At 67.1% G+C, this 18,547-nt stretch overlaps 1 protein-coding gene across 5 annotated transcripts; it reads left to right on the top strand.

Moving 5' to 3' along the window:
* The first annotated feature begins 573 nt into the window (after positions 1–573).
* Positions 574–18,206, top strand: MARK2 (microtubule affinity regulating kinase 2). 5 transcript variants are annotated; one of them, XM_066570619.1, is made up of 18 exons: positions 574–697; positions 5,093–5,266; positions 6,584–6,637; positions 6,742–6,790; positions 6,912–6,977; positions 7,846–7,916; positions 8,044–8,100; positions 9,288–9,524; positions 10,081–10,200; positions 10,676–10,775; positions 10,857–10,969; positions 12,143–12,269; positions 13,296–13,531; positions 14,042–14,139; positions 14,846–15,130; positions 15,836–15,862; positions 16,169–16,213; positions 16,673–18,206. In XM_066570619.1, exons 1-18 carry the CDS (start codon positions 641–643, stop codon positions 17,022–17,024), a joined length of 2,268 nt encoding a protein of 755 aa, XP_066426716.1. In that variant the 5' UTR covers positions 574–640; the 3' UTR covers positions 17,025–18,206. The 5 variants fall into 5 exon arrangements, with proteins under 5 accessions (XP_066426716.1, XP_066426715.1, XP_066426714.1 ...); XM_066570618.1 differs by having other exon boundaries at positions 13,281–13,531; positions 14,849–15,130; XM_066570617.1 differs by having other exon boundaries at positions 13,281–13,531.
* The last annotated feature ends 341 nt before the right edge of the window (positions 18,207–18,547 follow it).

The following is an 18,547-nucleotide window of genomic DNA, read 5'->3' as shown; positions in this document are numbered from 1 at the left end:
CAGTCCCGGCCGCCCCCGCCCCATCCTGGGGTCCCCATCCGGGCACGGGAGGGCGATTTGGCCCCGCTCGGGTGTTTCCGTCAAGGGCGGAAGCGCCCGAAGGCTTCCAAACGGTGTTCGGGTATTTCCGCATCCACTCGGGTGTTTCGGCCTCACTCGGGTATTTCCGGCTCCACTCGGAGTCGCGGCGGCGCGGGCGGCGCTCGGCTCTTCCCGCTGCGCTCGGCGGAAAGTACCGAAGGAATCTTCGTGTAATTCCGTCGCGGAGGCGGAAACACTCGAAGTCTGTGACGGCCGCGAGCCGAACCTGTCCGGGAAGAGCCGAAGCGGCGCGGGGAGGCGTGTCGGGTGTTTCCGGCGCGGCGGCGGAAATGGCCGAGGGCCGGCGGCGGCCGCCATGTTGGGAGCCGCGGGGCGCTGAGGCGGCGGCGGCGGCGTGAGGCGGCGGCGGCGGCGGCCGGGCCGGGCCGGGCGGACCCCGCCCGCTCCCCCTGCTCCTCTCCCGGCCCCCCAAATGCCGCTGGCCTGGCCCCCCCCCGCCCCCTGAGCTCCCCCGCTTCCCCTTCCCCCTCCCCGCACACCGCCTGCCGCGGCTTCCCCCTATCGCGATAGTCGCCGGCGGCGCGGGGGGGGGGCCGCCATGTCGAGCAGCGGTCGCAGCCCTTTGCCGACCGTCAACGAGAGGGACGCGGAACAGGTGAGGGAGGGACGGCGGGGATCGGGTGGGGATGAAGGGGGAGCCGGTTCCAGCGTGAGGGGAGAGGGGCGGGCTGGGGGGAAAAAGGGAATTTTGTGAGGGGAAAAGGGGACTGAGGGATCCTGGGGGGGGGGGGGGTTGTGAGGGGAAAAGGGGGATCTGAGGGAAGAAAAAAGGGGTTGAGGGGATGGTGAACCGGTTTGTGAGGGGAAAAAGGAGTTTGGGGTGGGTTTGTGAGGGGGAAAAGGGGCTCTGAGGGGCTCGGGGACTGATTCGTGAGGGGAAAAGGGGGGATCTGAGAGGGTGAAAAGAAGAATTGGGGGAGTCCTGGTCCCGTCCGTGCGGAAAAAAATGGGAACTGAGTGGGTCCGAGGCGTTTGTGAGACGGGAAAAGGGTCTTAGAGGGGCCTGAGTAATTCTGTGAGGTAGAAAAGGTGTTTTGAGGGGGACCTGGGCTGGTTTTTGAGGGGGAAAAAGGGGGATCCGAGAGGGAAAAGAGGGGGAGAGCGTCTGGGGCTGTTCTGTGAGGGGAACCAGGGGGTCCTGGGCCACTCTGAGAGCACTAAAAAGGGTCTGGGGTCTGTTTGCGAGGGGGAAGTGAGGCCTGAAAGGGATTAAAGAGATTTTGTGAGGTAAAAAAGAGTGTTTGACGGGAACCTGGGTGGGTTTTTGAGCGAAAAAAGGGATCTGAGAGGGAAAATAAGGGAGCGTAAGGGGGTCTTGGGACATTTTTGGGAGTGAAAAAGGAGATCCTGGGTTGTTTTATCTGGAGAAAGGAGGGGATTTCAGGGGATCTGGATCCCTCTCTGAAGGAAAAGAGGGACTGAAGGGGTTTGGGATTGTTCTGTGAGGGAAGAGGGGGCTCTGAGGGGCCTCGGGGCCCCTCTGTGAGGTGCAAAAGGGGGGTCCGAGGGTCCCCCAGTTCCTCTCTCCCACCCCCAGGAGGGACCCCGGGGTCTCCCGCAGCCCAGAGCCTCCTGTGGGGTGGGGGGTCCTGAGCCGGGGCCCCCTTTAGGGCCGGGTTTGGTGTGGGGAGAGTGCTCTGGGCTTCTCGTGGGATGAGCCCCTCCCCGAATTTAGGGGTCCCATTTCGGGGTTCCCTTTGGGCCAGCAGTGGGGGTTTGTGTGCACAACCCCAAATTTAGGGGTCTCATTTCGGGGTTCCCTGCACCAGTGGGGGCTTGTGTGCACAACCCCAAATCTTGGCTGAGGGGGTCAAGCCTTGCACCCCAAATGTAGAGGAGCAAGCAGGGGGGTGCCAGACCCCCACATTGAACCCCCAGGCTCTGGGATCTGCTGGGGGGGAGCAAGTTTGGGGTGTCATTGTCGTCCCCCCCCCCAGCTCGGTGGCTGCACGATCGGGGCTGTGGGGGCGTCAGCCCACCCCTTCCCCACCCCCTTCCCTTCCCTTCCCTGCTGCGGCCCCCCCAAACCGGGGGGGCTGTGGGGGCGGCGGCAGCGCTGCCACGGGCTCGGCGCCCTCCCCGGGCTTTGGGGGGGCTCGGAGGGGTGAACCCCCCAAATCCCTCCTGTTCTGAGCCCTGTGAGCGGGACCAGCCCACCCCCAGCGTGGGGAATTTGGGGCTCACCCCCCTTGTGTGTTTGGGGTGGGAGGGGGTTTTCCTTTGGGGGGGTTCCCCAATTTGGGGGTGGATTTGGGGGGGGCTCTTGGGGTCCCTCTCTGCCCTCAGCTCCTGTGGCTGCGGGGAGACCCCGCTGCTGGCACAGCCCTTTTGGGGAGCACCTGGGGGGCTCCTCAGTTCTCCCAGCTGTGTGACACCCCCATTTTGGGCGATATTTTGGGGAGATTTCCCCCTTTCTGTGACCGCGGAGCCCCCCCAGAGCGGGGGTGTGACCCCAGCAGGGCGCGTGGGGGCCCGGGTGGCCTCGTGTCGCTGTCCCCAAACCCGAGGACGAGGCGATGCCACCTGTTCCGTGCCCGTGGCTGTGGCACCGAGCCCCCCTCTCCTCGTTTTGGGCGCTTTTCCTCTCATTTATCCGCTGTTATGTAACGCCAGAGGAAAATTATTCCTGGCTGGGAAGATTTGGGGAGGGGGCGGCAGCGCCGTGCGGGGGGGGCTGCGCATCCCCCCGGGCCCAGCAGCTGAAATTCGGGGGTCTCTCCCTGCCCCCCCCAGCCCCCAGTCCCTCCCTCACACGGAGCCCGATCTGGTGGGGTTGGAGATAAAAAAAAATCTTCAAAAATGCCTAAATTTGGCTGACATTTGAGCGGCGCCGCACGAACCAGCGCTGCCTCCCCGGCTGCCACCGCTGCGGCGAGCCCGGGGTCCCGGTGACACCGGCCCTGGGGACACCCCAGGGGCCGCTCCCAGTGCCGCCAGCTGGCACCAGTTTGGTGCTGGTGGCATCGACACCTCCCGGCACCGGGATCCTCACACATGCCTGGTGACATCGCCACAGCTGCGGTGACATCACTGCTGGGCTGGTGACATCGCCGCTGGGATGGTGACATCATGACAGGCCTGGTGACATCCCTGCTGGGCCTGGTGACATCACCACAGCTCTGGTGACATCACTGCTGAGCTGGTGACATCATGGCCACTCTGGTGACATCGCCACAGCTGTGGTGACATCACCGCAGCCCTGGTGACATCCCTGCAGCCTCAGCACTGTCACTACTGCCACCATTCCAATGGGAATTCCAGTGTCCATTCCAGAGCCCATTCCAGTGTCCAGTGCCCATTCCAGTGTCCAATGCCCATTCCAGTGCCCATTCCAGTGCCCATTCCAGTGTCCAGTGCCCATTCCAGTGTCCAATGCCCATTCCAGTGTCCAATGCCCATTCCAGTGCCCATTCCAGTGCCCATTCCAGTGTCCAGTGCCCATTCCAGTGTCCAATGCCCATTCCAGTGTCCAATGCCCATTCCAGTGCCCATTCCAGTGCCCATTCCAGTGTCCGATGCCCATTCCAGTGCCCATTCCAGTGCCCATTCCAGTGTCCGTTCCCCGTTCCCACCCTCCTGGCTCTGTCCCCCCCCCGGTTGCTCCCGTTGCCGGTTTTCCCCTTTCCCGCCCCGTTTCTCTCCCCGCCCCGCCGCTCCAGGTGTTCCCCGGCCCCACCCCGCGCTGTCCCGCTGCGGCCTCAGCCCCAACCGGTCGGGCCGGTCCCCGCTCCCTCCCTCCCTCCGTCCGTCCGTCCCTCCCGCCGCTCCCGGCGCTTCGGGGTGCCCAGGGTGAGTCCCCTCGCGGGGCGGGCGGGCTGGGGAAACTGAGGCACGAGGGGGCTCCGCGGCCTGAGCGCCGTTCCCGAGCGCCGCCGCCACGGGAGCCCCGCGGCCTTGCCACGGCCCGTGCCCGGTGCCGGTGCCGTTCCCCCGGTGTGACCCGGGCCGGGCGGTGCCTCCTTTGCCATCTTCGCCGTGGTTTTGGGGGCTCGCCGATAAACGGAGGAAATACCGGGAGCCCCGGGGGGGTTCGGGGGTTCTGGTGCCGAGGGGGGGCTCCGGTGTCGGTGCCGCCTCAGAGCCCGAGCGAATCCCGGCAGCAGCGCGGCCAGATGGCTCCGCACGCTCCCGCCCCGTTGCCACGGCAGTTTTTTGGCAGAAATTCCCGTTTTTCCTTCACTTTTCCCACAGCACCGCGGGCTGGGCTTCGGGGGGAGGGGGAAGCTCCGGTCGCCCCCCCGGGCCCCAAAGCGGCGCCTTCTCGCCCCAAATCTGGGGGTTCGCTTGCGCCATCGCCGGCGCCTCCCCCGTGGCTTCCGCCGCCGGTTTCCTTCCCACGGAGGGGGAGGGGGCGCCCCGAGCTGTGCCCCCACAAAACCAAACCCGAAGCCGAGGTTTGGGGGGGCCCCGCACCCCCGGCGCGGCACGGGGGGGGCTGGCTCGGCCTCCCCCCGCTCACGCGCTCCCGTTATCTCCGGTGTCACCGGAGCGCTGACAGCCCCGCCGGGGGCGGCTCTCTCGCTCCCTGCCCGTAAGGGAACACCCCCAAGGTGTCCCCGGGCCCGGTGACCTTCGGGGGGACCCCGCGGCGGCTTTGGGGGTGCGCTTAGAGGGGATTTGTGCCGGATTTGTACCGGGGGCCCCCCCTGCTTTGGGCTGGGGCGTGAGCTCCGTGCAGGTGGTTGCGTTTGGGGTAAAATCCGGGCGTTTGGACACTGAAATTTTAGGGGGCCGAGGTGGCCGTGTGGCGGGGAGGGGGTGACACGGGTGACACGGTTCTGTCCCCTTCCCACCCTGGCGGCCCAGCCCGAAACCGCCGCGCTTGCGTCAGGTATCGGGGGCGGCTCCCGGCCGGGCCGGGCCGGGCGCGGCTCCGCCGCTCCGGACTTCGCTCCCGGCTCCTCCCGGGGCCCGCCGGGATCCCCGGCCGGCCCCGGCTGATCGATTGTCCCCTCGCTGTCCCCTCGCTGTCCCCTCGCTGTCCCCGCAGCCCGGCGCCGTGGAGGGCAAGGGCGGCGGCAAGGCCAGCATGCTGCGGGGCCGCAACGCCGGCACGGCCGCCGAGGAGCAGCCGCACATCGGCAACTACCGGCTCCTGAAAACCATCGGCAAGGGCAACTTCGCCAAGGTGAAGCTGGCACGGCACGTCCTGACCGGCAAGGAGGTGAGCAGAACCTGGTCCTGCACGGGGTGGCACTGCGGGGACAGCGTGGGCTCATGAGGGACACGGGGATGGGATGGGCCTGTGGGTGACACCGTGACACAGGGACAGCGTGGGCTCACAGGGGACACAGGGACACAGGGACAGGGTGGGCTCACAGGGGACCCAGGGACACGGGGACAGGTTGGGCCTGTGGGTGACACTGTGACAGAGGGACAGGCTGTGTCCTGTGGGTGACACCGTGTGCGAGGACAGCGTGGGCTCACAGGGGACACCGTGTGCAGGGATGGGATCAGCCCATGGGTGACACCGTGTGGGGACAGGATGGGTCCTGTGAGTGACACCGTGACAGAGGAACAGGCTGTGTCCTATGGGTGACACTGTGGTGTGGGGATGGGATGGGTCCTGTGGGTGACACCGTGACACAGGGATGGGATCAGCCCCTGGGTGACACCGTGTGTGGGGACAGGGTGGGCTCACAGGTGACACCGTGACACAGGGACAGGATGGGCCCGTGGGTGACACCGTGACACAGGGACGGGATCAGCCTGTGGCGACACCGTGGTGTGAGGATGGGATCAGCCCCTGGGTGACACCGTGGCACAGGGACAGGCCGTGTCCTGTGGGTGACACCGTGGCATGGGGACAGGCTGTGTCCTGTGGGTGACACTGTGATGTGGGGACAGGGTGGGCCCGTGGGTGACACCGTGACACAGGGACGGGATCAGCCTGTGGCGACACCGTGGCGTGAGGATGGGATCAGTCCGGGGGTGACACCGTGGCACAGGGACAGGCCGTGTCCTGTGGGTGCCACCCCAGTGTGGGGACAGTCCCTGTTCCCGCAGTGCCACCGTGCTGCGGGCACAGCTTTGTGTCCTGGTCCTTGCCCTGGGAGTGCCGCCGTGGCCCAGGGGTGCCTTCCTGTCCCCAGCCGTGGGTGCCACCGCAGCGTGGGGACAGCTCTGGGCTCGTGGTGCAGCTCCTGTGGCTGTCACGGCAGGGACAGGCCCGTTGTCCTCGTCCCATGGGTGGCACCGTGCTGTGGGGACAGCTCTGGCTGCTGTCCCTGCCCTGGGAGTGCCACCTGGCACACGAACGAGTTTCCTGCTCCTCAGCTGTGACTGTCACCGTGCTGTGGGGACACTTCTGTGCCCTGGGGGTGCCACCATGGCACAGGGATGGTCCCAGGTGCTCTGTCCTCATCCCATGAGTGCCACCAGGGTGTGGGGACAGCCCTGTCCCCCTGCCCCTCCCCTTGTGGGTGCCACCACATTCTGGGGACAGCCCTGGGGATGCTCTGACCCCGCTGTCCCCTCACAGGTGGCCGTGAAGATCATTGACAAGACGCAGCTCAACTCCTCCAGCCTGCAGAAGGTGAGGTGGTGTCCCTGGGGGGGTGACAGCCGAATTTGGGGTGACAAATGGGGAATTGTCCCCTCTGACACCCCCAAAATGCCCCCTGTCCCCGTGCCCCGCAGCTCTTCCGGGAAGTGCGAATAATGAAGGTCCTGAACCACCCCAACATAGGTGAGACCCCCCAGGCCCCCCCAGCTGCACCCCCACCCCTCCCCGGGGGTGTCCCCACCTTTGGGGGTGTCCCCACCCTTGGGGGGTCCCAGGGGTGTCCAACCCCCCTCCCCCCTTGCAGTGAAGCTCTTTGAGGTGATCGAGACGGAGAAGACGCTGTACCTGGTCATGGAGTACGCCAGCGGCGGTGAGCGGGGACGGGGGGACTGGGGGGACTGGGGGGACTGGGGGGGACTGGGGGACTAGGGGGGACTGGGATGGACTGGGGGACTGGGGGTACTGGGGGACTGGGGGGGACTGGGAGGGACTGGGGGGACTGGGGGTACTGGGATGGACTGGGGGGGACTGGGAGGGACTGGGGGGACTGGGGGGACTGGGGGACTGGGGGTACTGGGGGGGACTGGGGGGACTGGGGGGACAGGGGGGACTGGGGGGGACTGGGGAGGACTGGGGGGGACTGGGGGACTGGGGGGGACTGGGGGGGACTGGGGGGACTGGGGGGGACTGGGGGGACCTCGGGGTGCCCCTCACCCCCACCCTGTGCCCCCAGGGGAGGTGTTCGATGTCCTGGTGTGGATTTGGGGATATTCTTGGGGGATGTTTTGGGATATTTTCTGGGACTATTTGGGATGACGTTTTGGGGTATTTTTGGGGGGATATTTTGGGATATTTTTGGGGTTTTTTTGGGGTGTCCTGACCCAGGTGTGTCCCCCCAGGTGAGGTGTTTGATCTTGGGGGATATTTTGGGATATTTTCTGGGAATATTTGGGATGATGTTTTGGGGTATTTTTGGGGGATATTTTGGGGTGTTTTTGGGGTGTCCTGACCCAGGTGTGTCCCCCAGGTGAGGTGTTGGATTTTGGGGGATTTTTGGGGGTGTTTTTGGGGTGTCCTGACCCAGGTGTGTCCCCCAGGTGAGGTGTTGGATTTTGGGGGATATTTTGGGGGTGTTTTTGGGGTGTCCTGACCCAGGTGTGTCCCCCAGGTGAGGTGTTGGATTTTGGGGGATATTTTGGGGTGGTTTTGGGGTGTCCTGACCCAGGTGTGTCCCCCAGGTGAGGTGTTCGATTACCTGGTGGCCCACGGGCGCATGAAGGAGAAGGAGGCGCGGGCCAAGTTCCGACAGGTCTGGGGGGGGTGAAGCTGTTGGACGACCCCCAGAAGGGTTGGGGACCCCCCCCCGTGTCCCCAAGGGGGCTGGGGGTGTCCCTGTGCCCCCCACCTGGCACCCCCTGACCCCCCCTGTCCTGCAGATAGTGTCGGCCGTGCAGTACTGCCACCAGAAATTCATCGTGCACAGGGACCTGAAGGTGAGAGCCCCCCCGGGACCCCAAAACACCATCCTGGGACCCCCAAAACACCATCCTGGGACCCCGGGACCCCAAAACACCATCCTGACACCCTGGGACCCCAAAACACCATCCTGGGACCCCCAAAACACCATCCTGGGACCCCCAAAACACCATCCTGGGACCCCGGGACCCCAAAACACCATCCTGACACCCCCAAAACACCATCCTGGCACCCCGGGACCCCCAAAACACCATCCTGACACCCCCAAAACACCATCCTGGCACCCTGGGACCCCCAAAACACCATTCAGACACCCCTGGGGCCCCCAGAGCAGAGCCCCCAATATCTCTGGGCCTCCCAGGTGGGTGCCAGGACCCTCCAGGACAGCACCTGGGACCCCTGGGACCCCTGGGGAGGCACCAGCAGCCCCCAGACCCACCCCTGAACCCCCCATGGGGACCCCAAAATCCCCCATAGGGACTCAAATCACCCATGGGGACCCCAAAACCACCCATGGGGACCCCAAACCACCCATGGGGACTCAAACCACCCATAGGGACCCCAAAACCACCCATGGGGACCCCAAAACCACCCATGGGGACTCAAACCACCCATGGGGACTCAAACCACCCATGGGGACCCCAAAACCACCCATGGGGACCCCAAAACCACCCATGGGGACTCAAACCACCCATGGGGACCCCAAAACCACCCATAGGGACTCAAAGCACCCCTAGGGACCCCCCCAGACCCCAATAACCCCCCCTGGGGTGCTCTCCCTGCCTGGGCCAGGCCGAGAACCTGCTGCTGTCCTGTCAGACCCTCTGTCCCTGTCCCTCTGTCCCTGTCCCTCTGTCCCTGTCCCCACCAATGTCCCCACCAATGTCCCCAGGCTGAGAACCTGCTGCTGGACACCAACACCCAGATCCCATCCCAGTGTCCCCATCCCAGTGTCCCTGTCCCCATGGCCCCATTCCTGTCCCAATGTCCCCATGTCCCTGATGATGTCCTCGTGTCCCCAAGCCAAGAACCTGCTGCTGGACGCCGACACCCAGATCCCATCCCAGTGTCCCCATCCCAGTGTCCCCATCCCAGTGTCCCCATCCCAGTGTCCCTGTTCCTCTGTCCCTGTCCCTCTGTCCCTGTCCCCGTCCCTCTCTCCCTGTCCCCACCAATGTCCCCACTGATGTCCCCGTGTCCCCAGGCCGAGAACCTGCTGCTGGACGCCGACATGAACATCAAGATCGCGGATTTTGGCTTCAGCAACGAGTTCACGTTCGGGAACAAGCTGGACACGTTCTGCGGCTCGCCCCCGTACGCCGCCCCCGAGCTCTTCCAGGGCAAGAAGTACGACGGGCCCGAGGTGGACGTGTGGAGCCTGGGGGTCATCCTGTACACGCTGGTCAGCGGCTCGCTGCCCTTCGACGGCCAGAACCTCAAGGTGGGGCTGGCTTTGGGCTCACCATGGGCGGGTTTGGGGTGCCTGGGGGTGGGCCTGGCTCCCTAAGGGTGCTATGGGGTCACCGTGGGTGGGTTTGGGGTGCCTGAGGGTGGGCCTGGCTCCCTGAGGGTGCTGTGGGGTCACTGTGGGTGCTGTGGGCTCACCATGGGTGGGTTTGGGGTGCCTGGGGGTGGGCCTGGCTCCCTGAGGGTGCTATGGGGTCACCATGGGTGCTTTGGGGTCTCCATGGTGGTTTGGTGGTGACCATGGGTGGTTTTGGGGTCACCATGGGTGATTCAGGGGTGCCTGTAGATGGTTTTGGGGTCACCATGGGTGGATTTGGGGTCGCCATGGGTGGTTTGGGGGACCCCATGGTGGTTTTGGGGTCCAGGGCGTGGCTTTGGAGTCACCCTGGATGGTTTTGTGGTGTCCCCAGGTAGTTTTAGGGTCCACAGGGTGGTTTTGGGGTGGTTTTGGGGTCTCTCTGTTGTTTTTGGGGTGGTTTTGGGGTCTCTCTGTGGTTTTGGGGTTCCCATGGGTGTTTTGGGGTGCACAGGAGCTGCGGGAGCGGGTGCTGCGGGGCAAGTACCGGATCCCCTTCTACATGTCCACGGATTGTGAGAACCTCCTCAAGAAGTTCCTGATCCTCAACCCCACCAAGAGGGGCACCCTGGAGGTGAGGGGACCCCCAGCCTCATCTTGGGACCCCAAACCCACCCCGGGACCTTGTGGGGACCCCCAGCCTCATCCTGGGACCCCAAACCCACCCCGGGACCTTGTGGGGACCCCCAGCCTCATCCTGGGACCCCAAACCCACCCCGGAACCTTGTGGGGACCCCCAGCCTCATCCTGGGACCCCAAACACACCCCAGGACCTTGTGGGGACCCCCAGCCTCATCCTGGGACCCCAAACCCACCCCGGGACCTTGTGGGGACCCCCAGCTTCATCCTGGGACCCCCAACTTGATCCTGGGACCCCAAACCCACCCCAGGACCTTGTGGGGACCCCCAGCTTCATCCTGGGACCCCCAGCGTGGTTCTGGGAACCTCTGAGACCCCCCTGAGCACCCCAAGCCCTCCTGGGGACCCTCGTGGGGTCCTCTCCCGTCCCCAAAGTGCCCAGAGGTGACCCTGGCCCCGCTGTGTCCCAGCAAATCATGAAGGATCGCTGGATGAACGTGGGCCACGAGGACGATGAGCTCAAGCCCTACATGGAGCCCGTGCCCGACTACAAGGACCCCCGCAGGACAGGTGGGAGCCCGGGGCGCCCCCGGGGACACGGGGACACCCGGGTGTCCCTGTCCCCCCCCTGAGGGCGGTGTCCCCCCCCAGAGCTGATGGTGTCCATGGGCTACACCCGGGAGGAGATCCAGGAGTCCCTGGTGGGGCAGAAATACAACGAGGTGATGGCCACGTACCTGCTGCTGGAGCACAAGAGCTCCGAGGTGGGGACACATTGGGGACACCCTGGGGACACTGGGGACACTGAGGGACACGGGGGGACACTGAGGGACACGGGGGGACACGGGGGGATGGCAGGGACACATTGGGGAATGGCAGAAATACAACGAGGTGATGGCCACGTACCTGCTGCTGGAGCACAAGAGCTCCGAGGTGGGGACACATTGGGGACACATTGGGGACACTGGGGACACTGAGGGACACGGGGGGACACGGGGGGATGGCAGGGACACCAGGGAACGAGGTGATGGCCACGTACCTGCTGCTGGAGCACAAGAGCTCCGAGGTGGGGACACCGGGGACACCCTGGGGACACTGAGGGACAGCAGGGACACTGTGGGATGTCAGGGACACTGGGGACACTGAAGGACACTGGGGACACTGGGGGCCAGAGGGTGACAGGGAGGGAAGGGCGTGTGGAGGACACGAGGGGACAACGAGAACATGGGGAGGACAATGAGGGGACACGGGGACAATGAGGGGACACGGGGACAAGGACACATTGTGATGGTGCAGCATCACTGAGATGTGAGGGGACACGGGGACACTGAGAGGAGGTGGTGGGGACACAGGGGACACAGGGGAGCCCGTGCTGTCCTGTCCCCTGTCCCCAGCCGTGCCCGTGCCAGCGTGTCCCTGTCCCCAGCCGTGCCCTGGTGGCACATCCCTGTCCCCAGTCCCTGTCCCTGACTGGCGGGTGTCCCCTGTGTCCCCCGTGTCCCCCATGTCCCCTGTGTCCCCCATGTCCCCACATCTCCCACATGTCCCCCATGTCCCCCGTGTCCCCCATGTCCCCCGTGTCCCACATCTCCCCCATGTCCCCCATGTCCCCCGTGTCCCCACATGTCCCCTGTGTCCCCCATGTCCCCCGTGTCCCACATCTCCCCCGTGTCCCCCGTGTCCCCACATGTCCCCACATCTCCCACATGTCCCCCATGTCCCCCGTGTCCCCCATGTCCCCCGTGTCCCACATGTCCCCCGTGTCCCACATCTCCCCCATGTCCCCACATGTCCCCCGTGTCCCACATCTCCCCCATGTCCCCACATGTCCCCACATGTCCCCCGTGTCCCACATCTCCCCCATGTCCCCCATGTCCCCACATGTCCCCCGTGTCCCCACATCTCCCACATGTCCCCAATGTCCCCAATGTCCCCAGCTGGAGGAGAACCTGTCCCTGAAGCCCCGCGTGGCCCCGGAGGTGGCCAACAGCTCGGGCCCCTCCCCCGCTCACAAGGTGCAGCGCAGCGTCTCAGCCAACCCCAAACGGAGAGTGAGCGACCAGGGTGAGAGAGACCCCAAAACGGGCACAGGGACCCCAAAACGGGGACCCCAAAACGGGGACACGGGGGGGACACGGGGTGTGAGCGACCAGGGTGAGAGAGACCCCAAAACGGGCACAGGGACCCCAAAACGGGGACACGGGGGGGACACGGGGTGTGAGCGACCAGGGTGAGAGAGACCCCAATGGGGACAGGGACCCCAAAACGGGGACCCCAAAACGGGCACAGGGACCCCAAAACGGGGACCCCAAAACGGGCACAGGGACCCCAAAATGGGGACAGGGACCCCAATGGGGACCCCAAAACGGGCACAGGGGGGGTGAGCGACCAGGGTGAGAGAGACCCCAAAACGGGACCCCAAAACGGGCACAGGGACCCCAATGGGGACCCCAGAACGGGGACACGGGGGGTGAGCGACCAAGGTGAGAGAGACCCCAATGGGGACAGGGACCCCAAAACGGGCACAGGGACCCCAAAATGGGGACACAGGGGGTGAGCGACCAGGGTGAGAGACAGACCCAACATGGGGACAGGGACCCCAAAATGGGGACCCCAAAATGGGGACCCCAAAACGGGGACACGGGGGGGACACGGGGTGTGAGCAACCAGGGTGAGAGACAGACCCCAAATGGGGACCCCAAAACGGGCACAGGGACCCCAAAACAGGGACAAGGGGGAGTCAGCGACCAGGGTGAGAGCCCAAAGGGTGAAACCCCAAACTGGGGACATTGGGGACCCCCCAAATGGGGACATTGTGGGTTGGAGCTGTGGGTGGGTGCCTCCCTCAGGACCCTCACGGGGCAGTTTTAGGGTGGTTTGGGGGCTGGTTTGGGGCCGGGTTTGGGGCTGGTTTTGGGGCCGGTTCTGGGCCGGTTTGGGGTCGGTTGTGGGGCAGTTTTGGGCCGGTTTGGGGCCGGTTCTGGGCCGGTTTGGGGCGGTTTTGGGGCCGTGCCGTGTGACCCGGACCCCGATGAGCAGGGGCTGAAGGGGAACGTGGGACCCCCCCCCTGACAGCCCCTCCCGCCCCAGCCGGGCTCTCCATCCCCACCTCGGCCTCGTACTCCAAGAAAACGCAGGCGGCCAACGCCGAGAACAAGCGAGGAGGAGGAGGAGGAGGAGGAGGAGCGGGAGGAGGAGGAGGAGGAGGAGCCGGGGAGGAAGAGGGCGGCGGGGGCGGGGGGCGCCGGGCCGGCAGCACGGCCAAGGTGCCCCCGAGCCCCCTGCCCGGCCTGGAGCGATCCAAGGGCACCCCCTCCCCATCCACGGTCAGTGCGGCCGGGGGGTGCGAGGGGGGTCCCCAACACCGGGAACACCCCTGGATTTGGGGAGGGGGGTCCCCAACACCGGAACACCCCTGGATTTGGGGAGGGGGGTCCCCAACACCGGGAACCCCCCTGGATTTGGGGAATGGGGTCCCCAACACCGGAACACCCCTGGATTTGGGGAATGGGGGGGACTGAAACCCCCCTGGATTTGGGGAATGGGGTCCCCAACACCGGGAACAGCCCTGGATTTGGGTGCTGAGGGGGGTCCCCAACACCTGGAACCCCCCGGATTTGGGTGCTGAGGGGGGTCCCCAACACCTGGAACCCCCCCTGGATTTGGGGTCAGCACCTGCAGGGGTGGGGATGGGGGTGGCCGTCCCTGGGTCCCCAGGGTGGGTCTGGGGTCTCTCAGTGCCCACTGGAGGGTCCCCAGGTCCCGTGGGTGCTGTTTGGGGGTTTGGGGACCCCCGTGCCCCCCCCCAGCCCCCCCATTTCCGTGTCCCCCCCCAGAACTCGGTCCTGTCCACGGGCACCACGCGCAGCAGGAACTCGCCCCTGCTGGACCGGGCCAGCCTGGGCCAGAGCTCCCTGCAGAACGGCAAGGACAGGTGGGGACCCCTCCCCAGGGACCCCCGGCCCTGCTGCCCACCCCGGGGGGGCTCGGGGGGTCCCGAGGGTGCTGGGGTGGGTGGGTGATCCCCCCCAGCCCCCAATTCCTGCATCCACTGGGGGCTGGGGAGAGCCCCGGATTCACGGGGGGGGCCCTGGGGGCTGGGGGGGCTCAGGGGGGACCCTGAGTGCCGGGGGGGGGCTTGGGGCTGTTCCCAGGGACAGCAATGTCCCCCCTTCAGGGGCCTGGGGGTGTCCCTGGGTGCCAGGGTGGGGCTCTCAGTGCTGTCCCTGGATGTCAGGGGGGGCTCAGTGCTGTCTCTGGGTGCTGGGGGGGCTCTCAGGGCTGTCCCTGGGTGTCAGGGGGGGCTCAGTGCTGTCTCTGGGTGCTGGGGGGGCTCTCAGGGCTGTCTCTGGGTGCTGGGGGGGCTCTCAGGGCTGTCCCTGGGTGCCAGGGGGGGCTCTCAGTGCTGTCCCTGGGTGCTGGGGGGGCTCTCAGTGCTGTCCCTGGGTGCTGGGGGGGCTCTCAGGGCTGTCCCTGGGTGCTGGTGGGGCTCTCAGTGCTGTCCCTGGGTGTCAGGGGGGGCTCAGTGCTGTCTCTGGGTGCTGGGGGGTCTCAGGGCTGTCCCTGGGTGCCAGGGGGGCTCTCAGTGCTGTCCCCCCCCGTGTCCCCCCTAACCCCCGTTTGTCCCCCCCATCCCCCAGCAGTGCCCCCCCCCGCGTCCCCGCCGCCTCCCCCTCTGCCCACAACGTCAGCCAGGCCGGGGGCCCCGGGGAGCGGCCCAGCTTCCCCCGGGGGGTGTCGAGCCGCAGCACCTTCCACGCGGGGCAGCTGCGGGCGCCGCGGGACCCGCGGGACCCCCGGGACCCCCTGCCCTACGCGCTGCCCCCGGGGCTGCCCCCGCCCGCCTCGCCCTCGGGCGCCAGCCAGGGCCGCCGCGGCCCCAGCGCCAGCCTCTTCAGCAAGTTCACCTCCAAGTTCGTGCGCAGGTGAGCGCGCCCGGGCTGGGCCCGCGGCACCGCGCGTCCCCTCCTGTGTCCCCCCCGCACCCCCGGTGTCTTCTGGGCTCTCACTGTCCCCCGGTGTCCCCTCGGTGTCCCCTGGCTGTGCCCTTTGTGGTTTGTTCCTCTGTGTGTCCTGGGCTGTCCCCTCGGTGTCACCTCCAGGGCTTCTCTGTCCCCTCTGTTTGTCCCCTCTGAGGGCTCCTCGGTGTCCCCTGGGTCCCTTCTGTGTTTCTGTGTCCCCTCGGGTGTCCCCTCTCTCAGGTGTCCCCTTGGTGTTCTCAGGGCTTTTGTTCTTCTCCTCCCTCTGTGTCCCCCCATGTCCCCTCCTCTCCTACTGGGGACCCCCCTGTCCCCTCCTGTCCCCCCCTGTCCCTTTGGGGACCCCCCCCCTGTCCCCCCCATGTCCCCCCCATGTCCCTGAATGTCCCATTGGGGACCCCCCCTGTCCCCTCCTGTCCCCCCCTGTCCCTTTGGGGACCCCCCCCCTGTCCCCCCCATGTCCCCCCTGTCCCTCTGTCCCCACAGACCCCGGGGGGGGTTTTGGTTTTGCTTCTCCCCGGCCCCCCTGACCCCTCCCCCTCTCAGGGGTCTCTGGGGCTTTGGGGGGGCTCTGGGGGGGAGGGGGTGGCTCTGTCCCTCCCCTCCCCTCCCCCCCCCCAACGTCCCCTTCTCTTCTGTTTGTCTTTGTAGAAATCTGTCTTTCAGGTTTGCCAGAAGGTAGGGCCGCGCCGGACCCCCCGCATGGCACCCCCAAAACGCCCAGAGCCCCCAAACCCCCCCGGACCCCCCCCCCGACCCCTCCCCAGAGCTGCACGGCCCCGCATGGCCCCCCCGCTCGTCCGTCCGTCCGTCTGTCCGTGTGTCCCCTCCCGTGTGTCCGTGTGTCCCCCCTGTGTGTCCGTGTGTCCCCCCCGCCCCTCCCCCCCCCCCGTGCTGTCTGTGCCCCCCCCCGGGGGTGGGGGAGGGGCTGTGCCCCCCCCAGCCCCCCCTGGCTGAGCTGGGCCCCCCCTTTTGTCTCCCGAGGAACCCCCACGAGCCCGAGAGCAAGGAGAGGGTGGAGACCCTCAGGTGAGTCGGGGACACCTGGGGACACCTGGGGACACTCTGGGGTAGCAGTGCCACCCTGGGGATCCTTGTGACACCCCAGGATCATCCTGGGGACACCCTGGGACACCCCTGGGATCCCTGTGCCACCCTCATGGTCCCTGTGACAACCCCAGGGGTGACCAACCCCTCTTGGTCACCCCATGGTGCCCCCCCAGACCCTGAGAAGGACCCCCAGGACCCCCCTGAACCCCTGTCCCACCCCCCAGGACCCCCCTAACCCCCCGTTTTCCCCCTCTAACCCCCCGTTTCTCCCCCCAGACCCGCAGTGGGCCCCGAGAAGGATCCCCAGGGCCCCCCCTGAGCCCCGTTTGTCCCCCCAGACCCGCGGTGGGCCCCGAGAAGAATCCCCAGGACCCCAATTACCCCCCAGGACCCCAATTACCCCCCCATTTCCCCCCCTAACCCCCATTTCCCCCCCAGACCGGCGGTGGGCCCCGAGAAGGATCCCCGGGACGCCGGGCGCGACGCCAAGCCGCGCTCCCTGCGCTTCACGTGGAGCATGAAGACCACGAGCTCGCTGGAGCCCGGGGAGATGCTGCGCGAGATCCGCAAGGTGCTGGACGCCAACAGCTGCCGCTGCGAGCCCCAGGAGCGCTTCGTGCTGCTCTGCGCCCACGGCGCGCCTGGGCACGACTCCTTCGTGCAGTGGGAGATGGAGGTGTGCAAACTGCCCCGGCTCTCGCTCAACGGCGTCCGCTTCAAGCGCATCGCCGGCACCTCCATGGCCTTCAAGAACATCGCCTCCAAGGTGGCCAACGAGCTCAAGCTCTGAGCCGCGCCTGCGCCGGGACGGCCGGGGCGGCCGCGGAGCTCCGGGGACACGGACGCGGAGGAGCGGCTCCGAGGCGGCCGCGAGCTCAGGGGCTCTGAGCCACGGCTGGGACACCGGGGCTCACCTGGGGACACGGCCACGGCCGCCTCGGAGCTGCGGCTCCTGGGAACGCGGACACGGAGAGCCAGGAGCGGCTCCAAGGTGGCCACGGAGCTCCAGGGACCCGGTGGCCCGGGAGCGGCCCCTGAGCTGCAGCTCTTGGGGACACGGACACGGAGAGCCGGGAGTGGCCGTGGAGCCCTGGGGACACGGACACGGTGACCCAGGAGCAGCTCCGAGGCGGCCGCCAAGCTGCAGTTGTTGAGGACCCGGTGACCCAGGAGCGGCCACATGGGAGCTGCAGCTCTTGGGGACACGGACAGAGTGACCCAGGAGTGGCCACCGAGCTCTGGCTCTTGGGGACACGGCCACGGTGACCCGGGAGTGGCCCTGAGGTGGCCACGGAGCCACGGACACGGCGGGGACGCCCACGGGGGGACACGGGAGCACCAGGATGGACCTGGGGGCTCCTGGATGGGCCTGGGGGCTCCTGGATGGGCCTCGATCACATCCAGGCCTTGGTGGGCACGTCCTGGATGGAGCCAGGAGCTCCTGGATGGACCTGGGACCTCCCGGGGTCACCTGGTTGGACCTTGTGCGGGGTCCAGGTGACCACGGGGACACCCTGGATGGACCCAGGGCCACCTGGATGCACCTGGGGCCGTCCTGTGGCGTCCAGGGCCTTGTGAGGCTGTGGGCCCATCCTGGATGGGCCTTTGGGGACAGGGCCAGGGTTTCATGGGGACATCCTGGGACCTGTTGGGGACATCCTGGTGGCACCTTGTGGGAGGGGGGAGCGAGGCTCATCTGGGGACAGGAGTGGTGGCCCAAGGTGGCCCAAGGTCCTACTGAGGAGTCCTGGGGGCCATCGTGGACGGCCCAGGGACATCCCGGGTGGCTTTGGGGACATTCCGGGTGGCTCAGGAGCAGCTGGGGTGGCCCAGGGCCACATGGGGACAATCCTGGGTCACCCGGGGACACCCTGGGCGTCTCTGAGCTTTACGGGGGGACACGGGGACAGTCCGGGGGTGGCCTTAGGGGGGTGGGGGTGTCCCCTGCCCCTCCCCCCGGGGGATGCCGGTGTCCCCTCCCCTCCCCCCCCTTGGGGACAGGGCTGTCCCTGCCCCTCCCCCCCAGGGCTGCCCCTCCCCCCGCACTCAGGAAGGCCCCGATGGGGGGGGGGAGGGGCGGGGGCGCTGCTGCTGCCGGGGGTGGCTCCGGGTGGGGGTGGGGCCTCCCCTCCCCCCCCCGCCATTTCTGTCCTGCTGTAGCCCCGCCCCGGGCACCGCCCCTGGGGGCGGGGACACTCGGGGGAGGGGCCAAGCCCAGGCCACGCCCCCTCTGCGGTGGATTTTCCAGGTTCTGATTAAAAACTTTCCAGAAAGATCCGCGGGTTCCGAGTGGTGCTCGAGAGTGAGGTGGGG

Source organism: Molothrus aeneus, unplaced genomic scaffold (assembly GCF_037042795.1).
Source record: "Molothrus aeneus isolate 106 unplaced genomic scaffold, BPBGC_Maene_1.0 scaffold_30, whole genome shotgun sequence".
Lineage (NCBI taxonomy): Eukaryota > Metazoa > Chordata > Aves > Passeriformes > Icteridae > Molothrus > Molothrus aeneus.
This window is presented reverse-complemented; position numbering and strand designations above follow the sequence as displayed.

Bases quoted from the DNA above. Each gene is read 5' to 3' on its own strand.
- MARK2 (XM_066570617.1), top strand. From the start codon at position 641: ATGTCGAGCAGCGGTCGCAGCCCTTTGCCGACCGTCAACGAGAGGGAC. The intron at 10,970-12,142 runs GTGGGGACACAT...CAATGTCCCCAG, and splicing joins TGGAGCACAAGAGCTCCGAG to CTGGAGGAGAACCTGTCCCT. The intron at 15,863-16,168 runs GTAGGGCCGCGC...TTGTCTCCCGAG, and splicing joins TCTTTCAGGTTTGCCAGAAG to GAACCCCCACGAGCCCGAGA.